Genomic DNA, 24,059 nt, shown 5'->3' on the forward strand with positions numbered 1-24,059 from the left:
GCCATCACTTCTCATCACAAACTCCACCTTGATTGCTCAATGACTGACCACCTCTCTTCTCTTTAACCCTACCAACTTCATGCACAACAGAAACTTTTCCTTTTGCAATGGTTTGGTTAACATATCAGCCGGATTTTCTGAAGTGTGAACCTTGAAGACTTTCACACTCCCTTTCTCAGTCCCCTCTCTGATAAAATGATACTGCACATCAATGTGCTTGGACCTCTCATGATAAGCCTGGTGCCTGGCCAGATATATGGCACTATTATTATCACATCCAATAGCTATAGCTTCAATCAAAAGCTTTCCTTTATGGCAGCCAGGGCCGTCCCGACAAATCAGAGGCCCTGTGCAAAAATCTAAAATGAGGCCTACCACTATAGAAAAAAAGACAATGCATTTTAAAGCTATATGATAATTAAAGAAATATACCATTTCGAACCTCGATTGCTTAGTCTTTACTTGAACAACATCATTCTTTTGGTGTTCTTTGAAATGAAATCTTCGACGATGTTCTCATATGAAATCTTCTCCAGCGGCGTTTGTCGATGAGGAACACCGAACACGAACAGACGGCTCCCAGGTCTACGATCGGGAAAAGAAACCGATCAGAATCGGAGTCACGGTGCTAGAAAAAGGCCTGGGCGTTGCTATACAAGAGAAATGGCTTTGTTGGGCTGAAAAAATAGGAATACATGTATATGGGCTGAAATATTTCAGAGGCCCCTGAAAATTGGGGGCCCTGTGCGGTCGCACAGGCCGCACGGGCCAAGGGACGGGCCTGATGGCAGCAGCTAATGATATAAATTCTGCCTCAGTTGTGGAGAGTGCCACCACACTTTGAAGATTTGATTTCCAACTAATGGCAGATCCATACATTGTGAATATGTAAGCTGACTGTGACTTTCTGTTATCAAGGTTTCCAGCAAAGTCTGAGTCACAAAACCCCACAATAGCATCAGTTCCATCCTTATCATTCGCTCCAAACAATATGCCTACATCAGCTGCACCCTTCAAATACCTCAGAAGCCATTTGAGTGCAGTCCAATGTTCCTTACCATAGCCTGCCATAAATCTGCTTGTCACACTGGTGGCTTGAGCAATATCAGCTCTTGTGCTAATCATAGCATACATAATACTGCCAATTATGTTAGCATAGGGAATCCTTTGCATCTCCCTAGTCTCAGCTTCATTCTTAGGCCTCTGATCAGTGCTCAACTTGAAATGCATTGCCAGTGGAGTAGCAACTGCCCTCATGTTTTCCACTTTAAACCTCCTCAACAGTTTTGAAATGTAATCAGATTGTGTGAGCCATATTTGCCTTTTAACTCTATCTCTGACAATATTCATCCCCAAAATCCTTCTTGTTGCCCCAAGATCCTTCATCTCAAACACTGCACTAAGTTCCTCCTTCACTTCCTGAACCACTTGCTTATTTACTCCAGCCACAAGCATATCATCTACATAAAGTAAAAGAAATGTAGTATGCTTACCTCTTCTTCTGATATACACACAAGAATCATATCTGGATCTACAGAATCCAATTTTGATCATGTAATCATCAAATGTCTTGTTCCATTGCCTACTAGCATGTTTCAGACCATATAGGCTTCTCTTAAGTAGACAAACCTTCTGTTCATTCCCTGGTTTGATAAACCCCTCCGGTTGAGCCATGTATATAGTTTCCCCCAACCCACCATGTAGAAAGGCAGTCTTTACATCAAGCTGCTCTATTTCCAGATCAAACTTGGCCACCAAAGCTAGCAACATTCTTATTGAAGTGTGTTTTACAACAGGGGAAAACACCTCATTAAAATCAACTCCATGCTCTTGAGTGAACCCTCTTGCCACCAACCGGGCTTTAAACCTGACTTGATCACCATCAACACCTTCCAATTTCTTCTTGAAGATCCATTTACAGCTGATCACTTTCCTACCATCTGGTTTATCAACCAAGATCCAAGTACCATTCTTGAGTAAGGAATCTATTTCCTCTATCATTGTAGCCATCCATTTTTCCCGTTCCTTGCTTTGCATTGCTTCTTTATAAGATGATGGCTCTGTGTACTCAACATCCTCAGCCACACACAAAGCATAAAATAACATCTCAGAGTCATTAAACCTGGATGGCAGCTTGATCACCCTTCTGCCTCTGCCTCTGGCCAACTTATAATTCTTCAAATCATTCTGATCATGAACATGAGTATCATCTTGAGTATCCTCTGATTCAATCGGTTTCTCAGGCTTTCCATGCTCCACCTCAAAGTCAGTTTTACTGATAGAATCACTCTTAGGCTCAGTGTTGTCAAGAACCACTTTCTCTTTAGTCAAGAATGACATTTCTGCCTCAGAAAGCACCACATTTCTGCCTCAGAAAACACCACATCCCTGCTAATCACAATCTTGTGATTCCCTGGTTCAATGCACCACAAGGACACCAGGCTGATATCCCAACATCACACACCTAATGGCTCGAGCATCCAGCTTCCCCTGTTTTAAATGAGCATAAGCTTTGCATCCAAACACCTTTAGATCTGAATAACCAGCATGACTGCCATACCATCTCCAATCAGGTGTGTCACCTTCTATGCTAGATGAGGGACATTTATTGATGAGTTTCACAGCAGTGGTTGCAGCCTCGGCCCAGAATTCCTTTCCAAGTCCAGATGATAATAGCATGCACCGGACCCTTTCCAAAATTGTTCTATGTGCTCTTTCGGCAACACCATTTTGCTGAGGGTTTAGTGGCACGGTCCTGTGCCTTTTAATGCCATTCTCCTTGCAATAATTGTCAAACTCCTTTGATAGGTATTCTAGACCATTATCCGTTCTCAAACATTTAAGAACACAAGACTTTTCTTTCTCAACTTCAATACACCACTGCTTAAACTTACTAAAAGCTTCTGATTTATCCTTCAAGATGTATATCCACATCTTGCGGGAGTAGTCATCTATCATACTCATGTAGTATTTCCCACCCCCAATAGAAACTACAGATGCCGGACCTCAAAGATCACTATGAGCATAATCAAGGATGGATGATGAAGTGTGCTTACCTTTAGGATAAGGCTGCTTCTTTGATTTTCCAAGAATGCATTCTTCACAAGGATTTGAATCCATCTACTCATTGCTCTGAATAATCCCTTTCTTGGCTAGCTCCTTTATTGTGCCTTCAGCCGCATGAGCAAGCCTCATATGCCAGAGCCTATAGTCATCTAATCTCACTGCATTAGCTTGTGTATTTGGAACCTCGACAGTAGCCAGTAGGTAGTACAAACTACCTCTCATTTCTGCCTGCATCAGCACCCTCTCACCCTTTGTAACCAGCATTCTTCCACCCGTAGAGCTAAAAGTGTATCCCTTGCGTTCAAGGAGTCCAAGTGAAATAAGGTTTCTCTTAACATCTGGTATATACCTCACTTCACTAAGAATCTTCACTGATCCATCATTCATCCTTAGCCGGATCTTGCCAATCCCCTGAATACTGCAGACTTGGTTATTACCTAATATCACTGATCCGGTCATCTCTTGAATCTCCTCAAACCAATCCAGATTTGGACTCATATGAAGACTACACCCAGAGTCCATAATCCAAGAACCTCCCAAACCACCATCCATCACATTTAGGGTCTCTGGGGTATCACCTTCCTCAACACAATCAGTGGAAGGTACACGATTTCCCCCACCATTTGCCTGCCTTTTCTTCCAAACAAAGCAGTCCTTCTTGAGATGACCTGGCTTTTTACACCAGTAACACGATCGAGTTTCCTTTTGATCATTCATTGAGGGTTCCTGACTTTCTCGATTTGGTTTTTGGAACCTTTTGTTGTTCTTGAACTTCTTAATGTTCAAGCTTTCTGCCATCACTTCAGATTTCGATGCGAACCCGTTTTTATGCAGCTCCTTCGCCCTTATGGCTGATTGAACTTCAAGAAGCGTGATAGTACCCTCACGTCCATATAGTATCGCATCTCGAAGTTTATCAAATGATCTAGGCAGAGCATTGAGAAGCAATATCGCATTGTCTTTATCTCCTATCGTAACGTCGATGTTCTCAAGATCATCGACTGCCTTATTGAAGTCCTCAAGTTGCTCCAATATACCTTTCTCATCCGAGAACCGATAGGAATATAACCTCTGTTTGATAAACAGCCGATTCGCCAATGACTTAGTCATGTATAGATTCTCAAGCTTCGTGAAAACCGTGGATGCCGTCGTCTCCTTCGCCACTTCCCGGAGAACCTTATCCCCAAGACACAGCACAATCGCGCTATGAGCCTTCGCTTCAATCTCAGCTTGCTTCAAGACCTCCTTTTCATCAAGATCCACTTTCTCCCCTTCCTTCGGCTTATCCTTCTCTCCACCTGCCTCTAATGCCGAAGCAAGCCCTTGATGAATTAGCATAGCCCGCATTTTCATCCTCCATAGGCCGAAATCGTTTCTTCTCGTGAATTTCTCAGCCTCAAATCTAGAAGCCATGGCACTTCGCAATTTCACCAACAAACCAGAAAATCAATCGCGCCTCCTTCGATTCCCACACACGGCGCCAATTTGTTAACAATTGGAGAACGAATTGATCGATGTTTGTTGCGAAAAATAGAATTTTATTTCACAGAAACGTTTGGGAGAAAACTAGCTTACAAACTGAATTCAAAAACTCTAACTAATCGGCTCTTATTTAAAACAGAAACTAACAGCTACTTTTAATCCAATGTCTTGGATTAAATCTAACTATTTAAACTTCATCCAACGGCTGCTGAAACAAGCCATTTTAACAGCCGAGTAACTTTGTTTCTTGTTGAGTCTTTACTCCAAAATGGAGTTCTTCTATGTCAGTATTGAGCCATCACTTCTCATCACACTTCAATACACTGGAAATACATTTCTTATCTTTTTCAGTTCATTATTTGTTGAATTGGATAACCGAGAGGGAAGAAGACATTGTTAGAGACGTGTTTTTTTTGTGTTGTATTCATCAATGGAGCAATCCTCTTAATATAGAGGATTGCTCTAATTACATATGGTAAAGAATCCCCTAATTTTGGGTGCTATCAATTACATATTAATTACAAGATCCTTTCCTAAGTTACATGATTTGATTTCCCCATGATTTGGTTTCCATATTCTAACACTCCCCCTCAAGCTAAGTGACGGCATCTCCGATGCTTAGCTTGTCTATTACTTCTTCAAACACCTTTGGGTGGACCGCTTTGGTTAGGATATCTGCTAGTTGATCTTCTGAGCGGACAAAGGGCAACTCAATAATTCCCTTATCTATCTTCTCTTTGATGAAGTGTCGATCAATCTCCACATGCTTCGTTCGGTCGTGCTGGACTGGATTTTTGGCTATGCTGATTGCAGCCTTATTGTCACAGAACAGTTGACTCTTCTGAGCGGGCGGGAAGCCTACTTCTGTTAGGAGTCTCCGTATCCACAGAATCTCGGTTATTCCACTTTTTGCTCCTCGAAACTCAGCTTCAGCACTAGAGAGTGCGACTACTTTCTGTTTTTTACTCCTCCAAGTGACGAGGTTGTCTTCTATGAACATGAAGTATCCGGCTGTTGATTTTCGATCGATTGGATTGCTTGCCCAGTCAGCATCGGTGTAGCCTGAGACTTCTAATTGTCCTTCTCTTTTTAGCAAGACTCCGTAGCCAACTATCCCTTTAAGATATCTCACTATCCTTATCACAGCATTCATGTGTTCTTCTTGCGGCTTGTGCATGAATTGACTTACCACTCCAACTGCATATGCGATATCTGGCCTTGTATGAGCTAGATAGATCAACTTTCCAACCAAGCGTTGGTAGCGTTCTCTGTCCACTGATTTTGCTCCTTCATCTATTTTTAAACCATGGTTTTGTACCATTGGCGTCTCTGCTGGCTTGCATTCTAGTAGCCTTGTCTCTGTTAACAGATCTAGGACGTACTTTTTCTGTGGCAGGAAGATCCCTCTTTTTGATCGCAGAACCTCAATTCCCAGAAAATACTTCAAGTCTCCTAGATCCTTCATCTCAAACTCCTGAGAAAGATTTTCTCGTAGCTTCTTGATCTCAGTTGTGTCATTTCATGTGATTATCATATCATCCACATAGATTAGAAGACAAGTTATGTTGTCACCTTCTTTCTTGAGGAAAAGAGTATGATCTGAGTTGCTTTGCTGGTATCCATGCTTCTGCATTGCCTGGCTGAACTTCCCAAACCATACTCTGGGTGACTGTTTCAGATCGTACAACGTCTTCTTTAGGCGACATACTTCTCCTAGGCCGAATTCACCAGAATAGCCAGGTGGGACCTCCATGTATACTTCTTCCTACTTTTTCAGTTCTCCATGCAAGAATGCATTAGTAACGTCGAGCTGATGTAGAGGCCAGTTCTGATTTGCTGCAACAGACAATAGAATTCTTACTGTGCTCATTTTAGCCACCGGTGAGAAAGTTTCGGCGTAGTCAATCCCATACGTCTGAGTGTAGCCTTTTGCTACCAGCCTTGCCTTGTATCTCTCAATGGAACCATCGGCTCGTCTTTTTATGGTGAAGATCCATTTGCATCCGACTGGTCGTTTCCCTTCTGGTAGCACACATTTTTCCCATGTATTGTTCTTGAGAAGAGCATCCATCTCTTTCTTCATGGCTTCTCTCCAGTGTTTGTGCTTCATTGCTTCCTCCACTGAGTTTGGGATTTCATTTTCATATAGGGCAGCTTCAAATGCTCGTGCCATTTCAGTCATCGGGGCTGTCATGGAGTAGACAATGGGATAGCGAGCTTTTCTTCCCTTACAATCCGGGGAGTATCTTTTTGGGGGCACTCCTCTATTGCTCCGTGGTGGAAGAATATGCTGTTCTGATGCGCCAGTCTCATCTTGGATGGTCTCCTCTCTACGCTCAAGATCAGTCTCAATAACAGTCGATTCACTTGGATCAGAATTTCTTACCTCAGGATTATCAGTCGAGGTGATAGTGAGCTCGTCACTAGGTTCAGTGGCCTCTGACGGTGTGTTTGAGGTCTGCTCTGTGTTAAAGCTAACCTTCTCGTTTGGACCCACATCGAGACCAGGACTTGGCGTAGGGCTGGTAAGGATACTTGGAAACAAACTTAGCGGGTCACTCATAGTTTCTGTTGGTTGATTTCTCTCCCCCTGGCCGCTAAGTTGGTGATAAAAGTACTCATTTTCTACGAAATCACAGTTCATTGTGATGAACATGCGTTTGGTTTTGGGGTCGTAGCACCAGTAACCTTTTTGTTGTTGGGCATATCCTAGGAAGACACCTTTTACCGCGCAAGGGGAGAATTTGGTCCTCTCGTGTTTGGGTACGTGAATGAAGGTGGAGCATCCGAAGATTTTGGGTTCAAGGGTGAGTGGAAGAGGTATTTGGGTATGGTTAGATAGGACTTGGATAGGAGATTTTTTGTTGAGTCCTTTAGTGGGCAGACGGTTTAGGGTGTAGACAGAGGTAGCCATGGCTTCGGGCTAAAAAGATTTTGGGACTTTGGATTCTATAATATGGGCTCTGGTCATTTCAAGGAGTTTCCTATTCTTTCGTTCTGCTACCCCGTGTTGTTCTGGTGTGTGAGGGCAAGTGGTTTGGTGTATGAGGCCTTTGTTGGCAAAAAAATTGTTGCATTTGGGCATTGACATACTCCCCCATTATCCGATCTAAGGATTTGTATATTTTTCTTATATTGGGTTCGCACAAAAGTGTAGAACATGACAAATTTATCAAAAACTTCTGACTTAGATTTCAAGAAATAGATCCATGTCATGCGTGAACAGTCATCAGTAAAGAGTAAAAAATATCTAAACCCTTGACAACCCGTAATAGGCGCTGGTCCCCACACATCAGAATGAATAAGGGAAAAAACTTGATCCACACAGGTATCATTAGGTTTAAAAGAATGTCGATGACTCTTAGCCAAAAAACATGTATCACAATCCATATGAGAAATTTTATCAAAACTAAGGAACAAAACTTTAAGATAACCTAGTGATGGGTGTCCTAAGCGACGATGCCATAGCCAAGCCTGTCTGTCTGTGGATCCGTGAGTCAGCATCGCGATACTCTGTTGAGCTACCTCATCCACATAGTAGAGACCACGTCGCTCAGTGCCACGCCCAACAATCGTCCCCGTCTGAATATCCTGTAACATGCAAAATGATGGTTGCATTAGTAAGGTGCAATTCAGTTCTTTCGTGACATGACTAACCGCCAACAATTTACGAGACAAGGTCGGCACATATAGGCAATTTGAGATTTTTAGAGCGGGTGAAATCTGAATAGTTCCCGTTCCCTGGACAGTAAGTAATTCCCCATTGGCAGTTTGAACGTACTTTTTGTGAGGTTTGGTTATCCCAGTAAAGTCATCAGACTTATCAAATGACATAGTGTCGGTTGCCCCACAATCGAAAATCCAATCCTTATCCTTATGTGAGGATTCGGACGTGCTACAGGCTGCAGACATATTCTCTAGGATTTGAAAACTGTTTTTGCAATTAATTTGTGGCTCAAATTCTAATTCCCTAGAGTCTGGGGGCCTTTTTCCAACAATGTGAGAATATATGCGGTCAATCTCTAATTTAAGGTTATTTGGGGGCCGCATAATCAAACCCCTCTTTACCTTCTCCAATATGAGCCGACGCAATATCTTCCCCAATATGAGCCGCCGCTGCTTTCTCCGTTCCGGTTGCTTCGCTCATTCCAGTGGTGGTGGGTCCGGAGCTGCCCGCTGCATTTGCGGCGCCGGTAGCCTAGTCTCTCTCCCCCGCTGCCGGAGCGACTCTGTTTCCCTAATTCGACCAATTTCGCGAGGCCCTCCGCTTCTTCATTTCGTCCCACCATTCGGGGTAGCCGACGAGGAGAAAACACTGATCTTTGGTGTGTTTTCTCCCCCCGCAGTGACCGCAAACCTGTCGATTCCGGTCCTCATCGATTCGACGATCCTCTCCTCGATTCGGGGTCTGCCCCGGCCGTCCTCCGCCATGCGAAGCAAGTCCGACTCCGACTCCACCACTGGTCTGAAGGTCCCTTCCATCGGCGACCTGGGGTTTGAGGACTCCGTCGTTTGTTGCTTCCCGTCGGACGGTCCCGTAGGCGTCCCAGACTGAGGGTAGGGGTTCCCGTTTGAGAATTTCTCTCCGGGTTAATTCGTGCCCATCATTGAGTGCCATTAGAAATTGGAATAGCCGGGTCTCCTGTCGTTCTCGGTTATAGATTGCGATATCTTCCGGGTCTTTCATCGGATTTAGCTTCCTCCTATCAATCGACATCAAAATACTTTGGAGTCGATTCCACAGTTGTTCGAGTGTTAATTCCCCCTGTTTGATGTTGCTTGCTTTTCGGTGTAGATTGTATACCTGGAGTGAGTCGCCTCCACTGCCGTAGGTCACGGCTAGCCCCTCCCAAAGCTCTCGAGCAGTTAGATATTGTGATACCTCATTCACGAGTTCGGGTTCCATGTTGTTGATGATCCACCCAAACACACAGTGATCCAATTTTTGCCATGTCTCGTGGCTGGGATCGGTTTCTGCCGGAGGTTCTGATCGCTTCGAGATGTGGGAGGTTAAGCCTTTTCCCCCAATCGCCCATTTGATCAGGTTCGCCCACAGTGGGTAGTTGTCTCCCGATAACTTGGTTGAGACGACTACCTCACCGAGGTTGTCTGCGTTCACCGTCGTTGGTCGCGGGGTGATTGGTATGGTCTGGAGGTTTCGGAGGAATTCTGCAAACTTCATTGTGATGTCGTCAGGGACGTTCACCAACAGACCCTTATTTTCTTTGTCTGATTCTGACATTGTTTTTTCCTGATGATTGCAGGTTTCTGCCTCTTGGCCTGGGTTTGAGATTGGTATTTGGACGATGATGATGTTAAATTCTGAGTCCCTAGTTCTCAACCTGCTCTGGTACCATGTTGAATTGGATAACCGAGAGGGAATAAGACATTGTTAGAGACGTGTTTTTTTGTGTTGTATTCATCAATGGAGCAATCCTCTTAATAGAGGATTGCTCTAATTACATATGGTAAAGAATCCCCTAATTTTGGGTGCTATCAATTACATATTAATTACAAGATCCTTTCCTAAGTTACATGATTTGATTTCCCCATGATTTGGTTTCCATATTCTAACATTAACAACCTCTGCCAACGACATGCGATCTCTTGGAAGTTGCTTCGTGCATCTCTCTCCAATCCTTAGAATTGAAACAATACAATCCCAATACTTTTCCTCAACATTAAGTTTTTGATGCAGAAATGGATCCACTACTTCTGTTACACGGTTGGTTAAGGCCGTGGTAACGAAGTCTTGAAGATTTAGGCACCCTTAACATCTCTAGCACTAGAACTCCGTAATTGTATACATCCCCTTGAGTTGATGCAACGTAGCTCATGCCATACTCTGATTAAAATACATGCATATAAGACAAACTTAGCTATTTGCATATAAGAAACCATGTCAATTAAAAAGTTCAAAATTTGAAGTAAACCTAGAGCAATGTAGCCTATGGTACCCTTTATTGCATAAGAACTGCTTCCTTCCGCGGATGATAAGCCTTGTGAAATGCTTGACATAATTTTGGCTAAACCAAAATCACCAACTTTGGCAACCATGTCCTGATCCAAGAGAATGTTACTCGACTTCTGAGTCTTGATCAAGGTGGTCGTCCGAGTCTGGGCCCTCGAACGCAGGTTCTTCGTCATCACAGACCAGTACGTTCAGAGTTTTTTGGGGGGCACCGATGTGTGGGGCCGAACTTTAGGCCACATTTGAAACAAGTGCCTGCAGCGATGTGCTTCCTATACTCTTCCGATGAAATACTCCTGACAGGTTTGGACACTGGGCAGGAGGACCCGGTGGACGAGAATTGAAAGAGGGAGTTCGAGTCCCCTTTTGAGAATGAGCGTCTCTGCTGAACCGTGTAGGTGGCTGGACCTGACCGCGGAGGGGGCTGGGACGCTAGCATGTCGATATCCAAAGCCAGTTCGACGACGTCCTCATATGACGTACTCTTGGTGGCCTTCATCTGGAGGCGGACTTCAGGGCGGAGGGCTGCCATAAAAAATCCGAGATACTGGTGGCAAGCTATATCCGATACTTGCGCGAGGCGTGCTTCGAAAGCTGCCACATATTCAGCGAGGGAACTCGTGTGCCGCACGGCCGCAAAAGCCTCAAATTCATCCAAGGCTCCGTTTCCCCCGAAACGCTTCATCAACTCTCGTGCGAACCGGGCCAGGATAGGTCTGGAACCCGTTTCCGCAGCAGCTGATACCAGGGAAGGGCGGCGCCTGCTAGGGCCACCATGGCCACGCCCACCCGCTTCTCTGGCGCCGCATCCGAAATAAAGAAATATTGCTCCGCCCTTGCTAACCATGCGAGGGCGTCAATGCCATCGAAAGTCGGCATAGGTGACGTTGAATTGTTACCGGCTGAGACCGAATTCGATTCCCGATTTTTAGAGGAAGTGTCGTCCTCCGGTGGTATTTTGGAACCGGGAGTGAGGGATGCGAAACCCCCGCGCACCTCGACTATCGAGGAGTCGAGTTTTGATTCCAACGCCGAGACCCGCTCATCCGTCCGCTGGAACTGGGCGTTGAGTTCATCGGTAGCCTTCTCCAAACCGTCTAGGCGTGAATCGCCCCTAGAGTTGACCATCGTTCACCGTACCAATTGTTAGGAGTGAAAGACTGCCGATCTGCTGTGAGCACGAGTGGTGCTCGATGAAATGACACACCACACACTTACACACCAAATGCTTGATAAATTGCCATAATAAAACTCAATAACTTTTGGGAATGAAAAACTCTCGGCTTTATTAACTGGAATTGAGAAGAACAAAAGCAAACAAATCCTCACAAAGGAGGCCTACGATATGAAATCGTCCTAAATCTAATCTCTCCAAAGATAATCCGATATCTCTACAAGAGCTCCTATTTATAGACTATGTGAAAATTGAAATAAACAAAAGAAAGCAAATCTTCCTAACAAAGTTGCCGAGATATTTGTGCTAACCCTAACGTCCAAATCTTCTTGCTATTCCTCCGGGTTTGATGGCCAAACGACCTCCCGATTTCCTCTCTTGTAGACCCGCCACATCGTATCAGGATTCCAACATTTTGTAATGTTCGTCGCTTGTATATGATCACACATATGAACGCTGCAAGGGCTAGGCATAGGGCTCCAGCAACAGTTGGTATCAAGATTTTACCTAAACCTTTCTTCTTGGATTTTGGTGATGATGGACAAGAAGGAAGGTTTAGGATTTCAATACCTCCACACAAGCCTTGGTTTCCTTCAAGTGAGATTGCACTCTCATTTTGGAAAACTCCAAGAGTTGGGACTACACCTTGCAGCTCATTGAAAGAAATGTTGAGATACAACAAGCGAAACTCGACAAGAAATCTTGGAATCATCCCTGAAAGGTTATTCCTTGAAATATCCAAATATTCTAAACCGCGCAAAGCCCTCAGACTGTCAGGTATCTCACCTTCAAGAGAATTTCCCTCTAGGTAAAGCGAGCTGAGCATCACGCAAATCCCCAAAGATGTAGGAATTATTCCGGATAACTATTGTGAGACAAGTCCATGACCCCAATATTTCTAAAAGCCCCAACTTCTGATGGAATAGTACCAGTGAAGGTGTTGCGAGATAGGTTCAGTGCAATGGCAATGGAGGAATGCTTAGTAATTTCGGAAGGTATTAAACCACGTAGATTGTTATCTGAAAGATCTAACAATAACAAGTTGGTACAATTGGCAAGACTTTGAGGTATACTCCCAGAAAGATTTTTTAATCCTAAGTTAAGCATGTTCAACAATGTCAAGTTGCCTAATGAAAATGGAATCTCATATGTGAGTCTATTTTTATGGAGACTGATTTCTTGCAACCTATGAAGTTTTCCAATGGAGGATGGAATTGGACCTTTTAGATTATTGGTATCAGCTATTAAAGTAGTGAGACCAACAAGGTTTCCTATACTAGATGGGATGCTTCCACTTAACAGATTTTTATCGAGTGCTACGAGCAACAAGTGATTCGAAAGATTGCCAATGGAATCCTGCAATGAACCAGTGAAATGGTTTTCAGACAACCTCAACATTTGAAGGTTGGTGAAGTTTGTCAGAGATGATAAAATATTACGTATATCTCCATTGAAATGGTTAGATTCAGCCAAAAGAATTTGAAGAGCTGAAAACTTAGTCAAATCTATCATAATTCAGGTGAAACTGTTAGAATGTACTTGTATGCGTTCGATTAGGGAAGAGTTAGATAGCGAAGCTGGAAGCATTCCACTGAAATTATTAGAATCCAAATAAATTATCCTCAACTTGGGAACTGTAGAGCCTATGTCGATAGGTATGTTTCCATGGAGTCGATTGTAATCAAATCCGAGAATCTCAACATTTGAAAGATTGTAGAGGCCTAATGGAATAGAGCCGTCAGGTCATTGCTGCCCATAACTAGTCGCTGCAATTTTCGAAGCTTAGCGACCGACTCTGGAATCTCTCCTTGTAACCGGCACGTTACTAAAGAAAGTTGTATTAGATCTGTGAGGTTTCCTAGGAATGGTGGGATAGTCCCCGAAAGCATGTTTCTCAACAAGCCTAAATGTTGGAGGTTGACAAGAGAAGCTATCTCGGGGACTATGCCTCCGGTGAGCTGAAAGGATAAACCTCCTATCGGGCTGATCGACGTCCGTAGATCGGCGATCGATAAATGTTTGTAGCGGGCGAGTGCCCGTCGAGTACGACGGTTTCTCACTTGGAGAAGAGAATGATAATATTGATATTCTTGATTGATTTCTCAAATGATTACAATAACTCCTATTTATAATGCTAATAACTAACTTACTTAACAAGAAAACAAAGATATGGAAAAGATACGCAAATAAACAAAGATGTGGAAAAGATACACAAATCTCTAATTTAACTAACTAAATAATGCTCGTATCATGAGCTCATTGTCAATCATATTTAGGTAGTAAAGATTTGTGCATTGTGATAGGTTTGTTGGAATCCCGCCTTTAAAAGAATGATTACTGTGTAGAAAACTGTAAATGTAGAATCATAAGAGAAAATTGACAGAATGGATCATATTATTGATCATCAAAAACTGATTACAAAGATCTAAAAAGGAGCTATTTATACAAAGAAGAAAAGCTAAGCTAAGAAGCAACACAACCAACTAACGAGCTAACTAACTCCCTTTCCACGTGTGCATGTTGACTAGACTCCAGCTCGATGACAGCTGGAGGAAGATATTTTCCAACCATGCACATTGCTTTCATGTTCGAACATCACCCACATCTCACTATCTCTTTCATGCGAACTTGAATCTGCCAATTTCAACATCCCCCGTCAAGATGGACTATACAAACAATTGAAGTTCATCTTGTCCAATATGGATTGGAAGGCTGTATCTCCCTGTATCTCCCAAAGGCTTTGTAGATATCTGCAACCTGCAGATTGTTTCTAATATGCAGAGGCTTTATCACACTTTTCAAGTACATTTCTCTAATTGTGTGGCAATCAATCTCAATGTGTTTTGTTCTCTCATGAAACACGGGGTTAGAGCATATGTAGATGGCCGATTGGTTGTCACAATACAAAGGCTCACAATACAAAGGCACAACCTTCTCAATCTTGACTCCAAAATCTTCAAGTAAAGCTTTTGCCCACACAACCTCACATGTTGCTTGAGCCATGGCACGATATTCTGCCTCTGCAGATGATCTAGAGATGGTGTTTTGCTTCTTCGCTTTCCTTGAAATCAAGGAGTTACCAAGAAATAAGCAATATCATGTCATGGATTTCCTTGTGTCAAGACATGCAGCCCAATCCACATCTGAGAAAATGCTTAGAGTGGGCTTACTGCTGCTGGAGAAGAAGAGACCATGACCTGGAGTTCTTTTCAGATATTTCAGAACTTTTTCAGCTGCATCCCAATGATCTATGCATGGTTGGATACATACTGACTTAGTTTGTGGACAACAAATGTTATATCTAGTCTTGTGATGCAAAGAAAGAGTAATCTCCCAATTAATCTTCGGTATTTTGAGGGATCTTCTAGGGGAGAACCAGAATCCAGTTGTAGTTTCTTCATAGGATCCATAGGAACAGATGAAGGTTTGCATCCCGTAATCCAGCATCATTAATCAAATCCATGGCATATTTTCTTTGTGATATTTGTATTCCCTTCTTATTTATGGCAATTTCAATACCAAGGAAATACTTTAGTGTTCCTAAATCCTTAAACTTGAAATGTTGTGACAGAAACTCCTTGAAATTCTCAGTCACTTGAGGGTCAGTGGTTGCCACCAATATATCATCTACATAAACCATAATGCCAAAGAAGCCTCTTGCATCAGATTTGAAGAAGAATGGGTGATTAGATGCTGATTGTTGTAGACCGAATCCTCTGAGAACTTCTGATAGCTTTAGGTACTGTTGTCTCGAGGCTTGCTTTAGACCATATAAAGACTTCTTCAATTTGCAGACTAGTGTTGATTCAGGTGTGGCCCCCTCAACACTGAGTCTGTCAACCTCTAGGTCAGGTGGTATTGTCATATAGATGTCCTCTTCTAGATCCCCATATAGGAAAGCATTATTGACATCCAAATGAGATAAAGACCAGCCATTAATGGTGCTAGAGCAAGCAACATCTTCACCGTTGTTAGTTTAGCCACTGGAGAAAAGGTGTCCAAGAAATCAGCACCTTCTAGTTGAGTGAAACCTTTGGCTACTAACCGTGCTTTGTACCTTTCAACAGTAGCATCAGCAAGATATTTAACCTTGTAAATCCATTTGCAATCGATTGGTGTTTTCCCAGGTGGTAGCATTGTTATAAACCAAGTATTTGTTCTGATAAAGGCAGCTAATTCTTCTTGCATTGCCAACTGCCATTCTTTGATTTGAGAAGCTTGTTTATAGGTGTGAGGTTCATATATGGCAGACATAAGAATGACATATTTCAGGTAGTCAGGGGATAGATTTGAGAGAGTAAAGTGAGCAGATATGGGGTGAGAAGTGGATGAAGCAACAGAGTTGCAGATAAAATCTGTCAAATGTGATGGAGTTTTGATGCTTCTACCAGTTCTGGTGACTGTAGGAACTGGAGGATCAGTATAAATTAAGGGAGGTGGAGAAGAGGGTTCAGAAGAAGAGGGGATAGGTGAAGGAGAGGTGAGTTGTGAGGACGATTCAGGAGAAACAGAAGGAAAAGATATAGGGAAAGGAGATGATGGAAGATGAGCAAGTGGAAAAACATCTTCATGAAACACAACATTTCTGGATATTATTTTTTGCATGGAACCTAAGTCCAGAAGTGTATACCCTTTGTATCCAGAAGGATACCCCAGAAAAATGCACTTTATTGCTCGAGGAAAATATTTATCCCTGCTTCTACGTAGAGTAGAAGCAAAACATAGACAACCAATCACTCTTAAATGAGTATAGGATGGACTTTTCTGAAACAGAACTTCAAAAGGGGTGAGATTGTTTGGAAGAACAGATGAAGGGGTTCTATTTATCAAATAAGAAGCACTCAATATGCAATCCCCCCAGAACTCAATGGGTAAATGCGACCGAAACAACAGACTTCTGCCACATTGAGAAGATGCTTATGTTTTCTCTCAACTCTAGCATTTTGCTGAGGAGTTTCAACGCAAGAGTGTTGTACAATGGTACCAAAAGAGGTGTATAGAGAAGGAATGGTAAATTCTGGAGCATTATCTGTTCGGATGGCTTTGATGTTTTTAGAGCATTGTGTGGAAATGGTTTTGAAGAACTGAGTGAGAATGAGATTAACATCATATTTAGTTTGCATTAAGAAAGTCCAAACAAATCTTGAGCAATCATCAACAATGGTGAGGAAATATTTGTAACCTTGCTGTGTGTTTGGGGAGAAAGGACCCCACACATCACAATGTATAAGATCAAAAGGTTCTTTAGCAACATTGATGGAATATTGAAAAGGTAACAGTTGCTGTTTTGCAAGAGGAGAGATATCACACAATGAATGAGATTTATTCATGAAAGATAAGAGTATCAGACATGGATTTTAGCTTGTGTAAGATAGATGTCCTAATCTCTTATGCCAAACATCAATTGTAACAGAATTGACATAGAGAGGATGTGAAACAGACAAAGAAGTAGGTACAGAAGTAGAGTAACCTCGAGTGAATTCATGATCAGGTTTTACATCTAAGGAGTAGAGGTTTCCAATTCTTCTACCCTTCCCAATCACAATTGCCTGTGAAGCTTCCTGAATTTCAATGGAGTCAGGAGAAAATATCACATTGCAAGACATAGAGCTTGTCAATGAACTGACAGATATGAGATTGAAAGAAAAAGAAGGAACATGAAGAACAGAATATAGAGTGATAGAAGGTGTTAAGCACACAGTTCCTATGTGAGTGATGGAAGCTGTGGCACCATTAGGCAATTTCACAGAGGCATTTTGAACAGGAAAAGTGGATTTGAATAGGGATAAGTTGCGGAAAACATGGTGAGTAGCTCCTGTGTCCAAGAGCCAAATAGGAGAAGAAACATTTATGTTAGCTATGAGAGGATGAAAGAGAGTAGTACCTGTGAAAGGCGGGGAAATAGTGGGAGCAGGAGAGTTTTGTGCTGGTGAAACAGGTGGTGAAAGGGAAGAAGTGGAAAGTTGACTCTGCAAAAGAGAGATTAGCTGTTGACACTGATCATAAGTAGGCATAATAGCAAAAGTTGCTGGAGCCTTATCACTTGAGCTTGAATCAGGCAGACAGTCATCAACAAAATTAACTGACTTAGCAGAACCAAAATCCTTCGAGTTTGGACTGAGTTTGAACTTTCCTTTACCAAAATTTGGAGGAAAACCATGAAGAGCTAAGCACTTATCAATTGTGTGATTTGTTTTCCCACAGTGAGTGCATAATCTGCCTCTATTGAAGTTAGAGGAGGCTGCATTTGCCGAATACGGTTACTCACTCATAGATGGAGGAGCAAGAGAGTACTTCTGAGATTCATTATTTCCTCCAATTGTGCGTTGCCTTTCCTCTTGTAAAACTAGAGAAAAAACTTTAGACAAGGTAGGCAAAGGCACCATAGGCAATATATGAGACCGGATCTGAGAGTATGAAGTATTTAAGCCAATTAAGAATTGCATAACACACTCCTCTTCCTGATGTTGCTGCCACTTCGTTGCACTATGACATCTGCAGTTGGTGCAAACACACCATGTAAGTGGTTGAGTATGCCTATATTCATCCCATACAATCCGCAAATTTGTGAAGTAATTATTCACATCATCATCTCCTTGAGTCAGAGTCATTATCCTCTACTTAAGTTGATAAATTCGAGTAGAATCACATTGAGAAAAGCGATCGCGAAGATCTGACCAGATTTCCTTCGCATATTCAAGGTACATGATATTAGAACAAATCTGAGGTGAAAGAGAGTTTCTAATCCATGAGACTACCATGCTATTGCATCGAATCCAAGCTGAATGTAGCAAATCATCATCCGTAGGTTTCAACAAAACTCCATTAACAAAAAATAACTTGTTCTTAGCTAAAAGAGCAGTCGACATAGATCGGCTCCAATTAATGTAATTGGAACCGGTGAGGAGATGAGGTACCAATTGTAGACCAGGATTATCACTTGGATGAAGGTAGTAAGGGCTGGAGAAATTCTCCGCCGGCTGGATCTGAACGCCGCCGCCGCCGTCGCTGCGAGGAGCCATCGAAAACGGTGGAAATCAGAAATCAACGAAGAAACAGCGGAAAATTCAAAAAAAAATCACTGATACCATGTAGAAAACTGTAAATGTAGAATCATAAGAGAAAATTGTCAGAATGGATCATATTATTGATCATCAAAAACTGATTACAAAGATCTAAAAAGGAGCTATTTATACAAAGAAGAAAAGCTAAGCTAAGAAGCAACACAACCAACTAACGAGCTAACTAACTCCCTTTCCACGTGTGCATGCTGACTAGACTCCAGCTCGATGACAGCTGGAGGAAGATATTTTCCAACCATGCACATTGCTTTCATGTTCGAAAATCACCCGCATCTCACTATCTCTTTCATGCGAACTTGAATCTGCCAATTTCAACATACTGAACTCGTCATTTGAAGCCTTCCGAGGCGACCAATCTCCTGAGGGATTTGGCCGCTGAAGGTGTTGTTTTGCAAGTTGATGAAATTGAGGAAAGAGAGGTTACCAATGTGAGGCGAGAGTGATCCCACTAGGCCTTGAGACCTCAGAGAAAGAGAGACGACTCTGTTTGGATGCCTTTTGCTGCATGAGACGCCATTCCATCCGCAGAAATGCGTTGTTTCGTTCCATGAGATCAAAGCATGCAGTGGATCGTCGTGTATGGAATTCTTGAAGGCCAGAAGAGCTTCGAGATCAGTATGGTTGTTTGAATGTGAAGAAGGAATGGTGGTGAATAGGATGAAGAGAATAAGGAAGGGAGTTGAGATGACATGTTTTGCCATACTTTTTTGGAGTGTTGAAGTAGTAGAATAGTTTTGCTAGCTTCCTTTAATAGAAAGATGGTTTTCTCAATTTTCAAAACCAGAACTTGACTTTATTCTTGTAGGATTTACAAGGGCAATCTACTGTGGAATTGGTAAAGTGGACTTTATTATCGTTTTACAATATTTTCTACATAATTAACGAGAAAAACTTGACTTTTGTTTATTTAAATTGACAAACCATGGTATATTTCGTTGACTAATATTGCGATTAAGTGTATCCTTACACAAAATTTTCAACATACTGCCTCCGTCCCCAAAAATTTGTCCTACTTTGACCCGGTACGGGTTTTAAAAAATGTAATGGAAAGTGAGTTGAAAAAGTTAGTGGATTGTGAGACCTACTTTTATATATTAGTTTTATAATAAAATGTGAGTAGGAATGAGTTAAAAATGATAAAAAGTAAAATTGGACAAATTTTGGGGGACGAACGAAAATAGAAAACTTGGACAAATTTTCAGGTACGGAGGTAGTATTTAATAAGACTAGACTTTGTTGTGGTTAAATAAAATTACAAGCCATCGTACATTTCCTGAACCTCCGAACTCAATATCATAAATATTATTTTCTTCTTTTCTAGTCTTTCCAATAAGTTTGGAGACGATAGATAATAGATTAGTGAAAGTTGAACCCAAAATCTCAGGCCTTCTAGAAAGAACAACTGAATAAAATAGTTTCTTAGCTATTTTCGGTTGAACCCAAAATCTCAGGCCTTCTAGAAACGACAGATAATAGATTAGTGAAAGTTGAACCCAAAATCTCAGGCCTTCTAGAAAGAACAACTGAATAAAATAGTTTCTTAGCTATTTTCGTTCATTCACTCGTACTTGTTTCATTAGCTTTTTTACTGTTTTTGATAATAGGCTATACATATCTCTAACTTTATCTCATTCATATTTTATTTTTACCATAAAATTAATATATAAAAGTAAGACTCACGTTCCACTCTTATTTTCCAATAAAATAAGACCACAGTACATTATTACATAACTAACTTTTAAAAAAACACAATCGAATAGATGAAATTAATCATAGCCTTTACTCGCAAGTAATAATGGCATCCGACAACCCCATATTCACTCGAAACAAAATACAACAAACAATTATATCCAGAAACAATTAAATTCTTAAAACACTTTTTTATATTTTAAGAGTATTCTAAAATTCCGTGCCAACAAAAAGGTGTCATTTTAGCCGGGACAGAGGAGTAGTACATACTCCCTCCGTCTTACAAAAATATGGACAATAAATATGGCACGAAAATTAAGAAAAATTTGGTAAAGTAAAAGTAAAGGAGGTGAATGGTATAGTAAGTAAGAGAGAAGATGAGAGTGGTAGTTAAAGTAGTGTTAGTGGATAGTGGGACCTACATTATTAAATTGATATAACTTTCTAAAAATAGAATGCACATATTTTTGTCGGACGAAAGAAAATGGAAAGTGCACATATTTTTTTGGGACGGGGAGTATAATATAGTATAGATATAGGACAAAATTTTCCCAAAATATAGGGACTTGATTGTTTTTTAAAAGAATTGAGAGACTAGATTATAAATTTGAAGAAGTTTAGCGATCAAACCGTAATCTTCCTAAAGTGGAAGGAGCTTCTCGAAATTTGGTAAATTTGAAGAATCTCTTTGCAATTAATTAAATTTACCCTCACTTTGGACTTTCTTTTGCTTGCATCTTTTTCTACAAAACAACAACCGTGCGGCCGTTGAGCGCCGGAAATTTGATGATCGGTTGTCGAGCGCGGCGGCACCGTTTGGATTGTTCTTTTCTAGGTTTGACTGATTTCTTTTCTTCGCTTCGAAATTCCCTGCCTCTGTTTTGTGGAATTCTGTATTTGTTTTGGTGAATCGGATTGTTGATTATTGTTCATGATTTGTTGACAATACCATGTTGAATTGTCGTTTATGTTTGTTGATATGTTTAATCTGCTACATATCTCATTTATCTCAATGAATTCACACTTGTATAATAAGCAAATCTTGAAGAATATAGAAATGAGACATAGCATCAAAAGAGAAGAGGAAAAAAAGAGAGAAATAACAGAAACTATACATATTGAGAGAAAACATAAAGAAACTGACTTACCAACAACCAAGGAGAAACTTCCCAACAATCACAACTGAAAATATTGCCATAGATAGAAACGAACATCTATTTCAATGTTGGTACGAAGCAACATTTCCGCCATTTCTATAAACTGGAAACACATTTCTTATCTTCTTCAAGTCATTAACAACATCTGTCATCGACATGCAATCTCTTGGAAGCTGTTTCGAGCATCTCACTCCAATCCTTAGAATTGAAGCAATGCAATCTCGATACTTTTCATCCACCTTAAGTTCTTGATGAAGAAATGGATCCACTACTTCCATTACACATCAAGGCTGTGCTAACGAAATCTTGGAGATTTAGGCGCCTTTAAATGCATAACTTGTTGGTCTTGTGTTTGTGAACATCTCGAGCAAAAGAATTCCGTAACTGTTAGGATCGTAGACTTCAACATTTTTGGGTCACTCCCAAAAGGTGTCGAACATGAGTCGTTCCAGCCCTTCTAACTCTGAGTCCTTTAGGGCCCGACACTAACCGGGGCTCATCCAGGCACGACCCATAGCCACCTGAGCTCTGATACCACTTGTTAGGATCGTCAACTGCAACATTAGTTTGTTATTGTTCGTTTTGGGTCAAGCCCGCACAAATTTATTTTTGGGTCACTCCCAAAAGGACTCAAACTAATTGAAATTGGACAGGAATTATATACACCTTCCAACTTCTCTCACTCATCCGATGTGGGATGGGTTTGCACCCAAAATATACATCCCCTTGAGTTGATGCATCGTAGCTCATGCTATACTCTGAACAAAATACATACATAGCCGACGGACTCAGCTATATGCATATAAAAAAACTTGTCAATTAAAAAGTTTATAGTTTGAAGTAAACCTGGAGCAATGTAGCCTATGGTACCCTTTATTGCTGATGAACTGCTTCCTTCTGTGGATGCCAAAATCTGTGAAACAATTTTGGCGACCATGTCTTTATCCAATAGAATGTTACTCGGCTTCAAATCTCCATGAATAACTATTGAGTCAGTACCACAATGCAAGTACTCAACTCCAGATGCAATATCAATAGCATTATTGAGTCTTTGAATAGCACTGAGAGCTAGATCTTCGTTCTCAAAATTGCTATGTAGTCTATTGTCGAGGCTTCCGTTGGCCATAAAACCATGCTGTCACATACACTCACAATCTTGAGCAAGTTTTTGTGTCTAATGTTTTTCAATGCATTGCATTCTGTTGCCAAACTCTTAGAAGCTCCGCTTAAGTTAAGATTAAGAACCTTCACTGCTACAACTTTCGTCCGTTCGTCATCATCATTGATAGTTCCTTTATAAACAGATCTAAATCTCCCTGCACCAAGTAGGTTCATTTCTGAGAATCCATCTGTGGCACTCAAGAGATCTGCGTAAGATAGCCTCGAAAAGCCTGATACTTGGAATATGGGGATTCCAACATTTTGCAATGTTCGTCGCTTGTACATGATCACGCATATGCATGCTGCAAGCGCTAGGCATAGGGCTCCAGAAACTGTTGGGATCAAGATTTTACCCAAACCTTTCTTCTTGGATTTTGTTGATGATGGACAAGAAGGAAGGTTTAGGTCTGCAATACCTCCACACAAGTCTTGGTTTCCTTCAAGTGTGATTGCACTTTTATTCTGGAAAACTCCAAGAGTGGGGACTTCACCGTGCAGCTCATTGAAAGAAATGTTGAGATACAGCAGGCAAAACTCGACAAGATATCTTGGAATCATCCCTGAAAGGTTATTCCATGAAATATCCAAATATTCTAAACCTTTCAAAGCCCTCTGACTGTCTGGTATCTCACCTTCAAGAGAATTTCCCTCTAGGTAAAGCGAGCTGAGCATCACGCAACTCCCCAAAGAAGTAGGAATTATTCCGGATAATCTATTGTGGGACAAGTCCATGACCCCAATATTTCTAAAAGCCCCAACTTCTGATGGAATAGTACCGGTTAAGGTGTTGTGAGATAGGTTGAGTGCAGTGGCAATGGAGGAAAGCTTAGTAATTTCGGGAGTTATTAAACCACTGAGATTGTTATCTGAAAGATCTAACAATAACAAGTTGGTACAATTGGCAAGACTTTGAGTATACTCCTAGAAAGATTGTTTTTTGCTAAGTTAAGCACGTTCAACAAAGTCAAGTTGCCAAATGAAGATGGAATCTCATATGTCAGCCTATTTTCATGGAGACTGATTTCTTGCAACTTATGAAGTTTTCCAATTGAGGAAGGAATTGGACCTTGTAGATTATTGCTAAAAGCTCCTAAAGTAGTGAGACCAACCAGGTTTCCTATACTGGATGGAATGCTTCCAGTTAACAGATTTTTATCGAGGCGTAAGAATGACAAGTAATCAGAAAGATTGCCAATCGAATCTGGTAACGAACCAGTGAAATGGTTTCCATTCAACTCCAAAGTTTCAAGGTTGGTGCAGTGTGTGAGGAATACCAT

General features: G+C 41.4%; 1 protein-coding gene across 1 annotated transcript; it reads right to left on the reverse strand.

The window, feature by feature from the left end:
- Nucleotides 1-17,050: 17,050 nt before the first annotated feature.
- On the reverse strand, nucleotides 17,051-24,059 carry LOC121781386 (receptor kinase-like protein Xa21). The gene is made up of 4 exons (XM_042179134.1): nucleotides 23,702-24,059; nucleotides 22,867-23,648; nucleotides 22,468-22,756; nucleotides 17,051-17,934 (listed from the first exon to the last, which is right to left on the reverse strand). The coding sequence occupies exons 1-4, from the start codon at nucleotides 24,057-24,059 to the stop codon at nucleotides 17,051-17,053; spliced, it is 2,313 nt and encodes a 770-aa protein (XP_042035068.1).

Source organism: Salvia splendens, chromosome 20 (assembly GCF_004379255.2).
Source record: "Salvia splendens isolate huo1 chromosome 20, SspV2, whole genome shotgun sequence".
Classification (NCBI taxonomy): domain Eukaryota; kingdom Viridiplantae; phylum Streptophyta; class Magnoliopsida; order Lamiales; family Lamiaceae; genus Salvia; species Salvia splendens.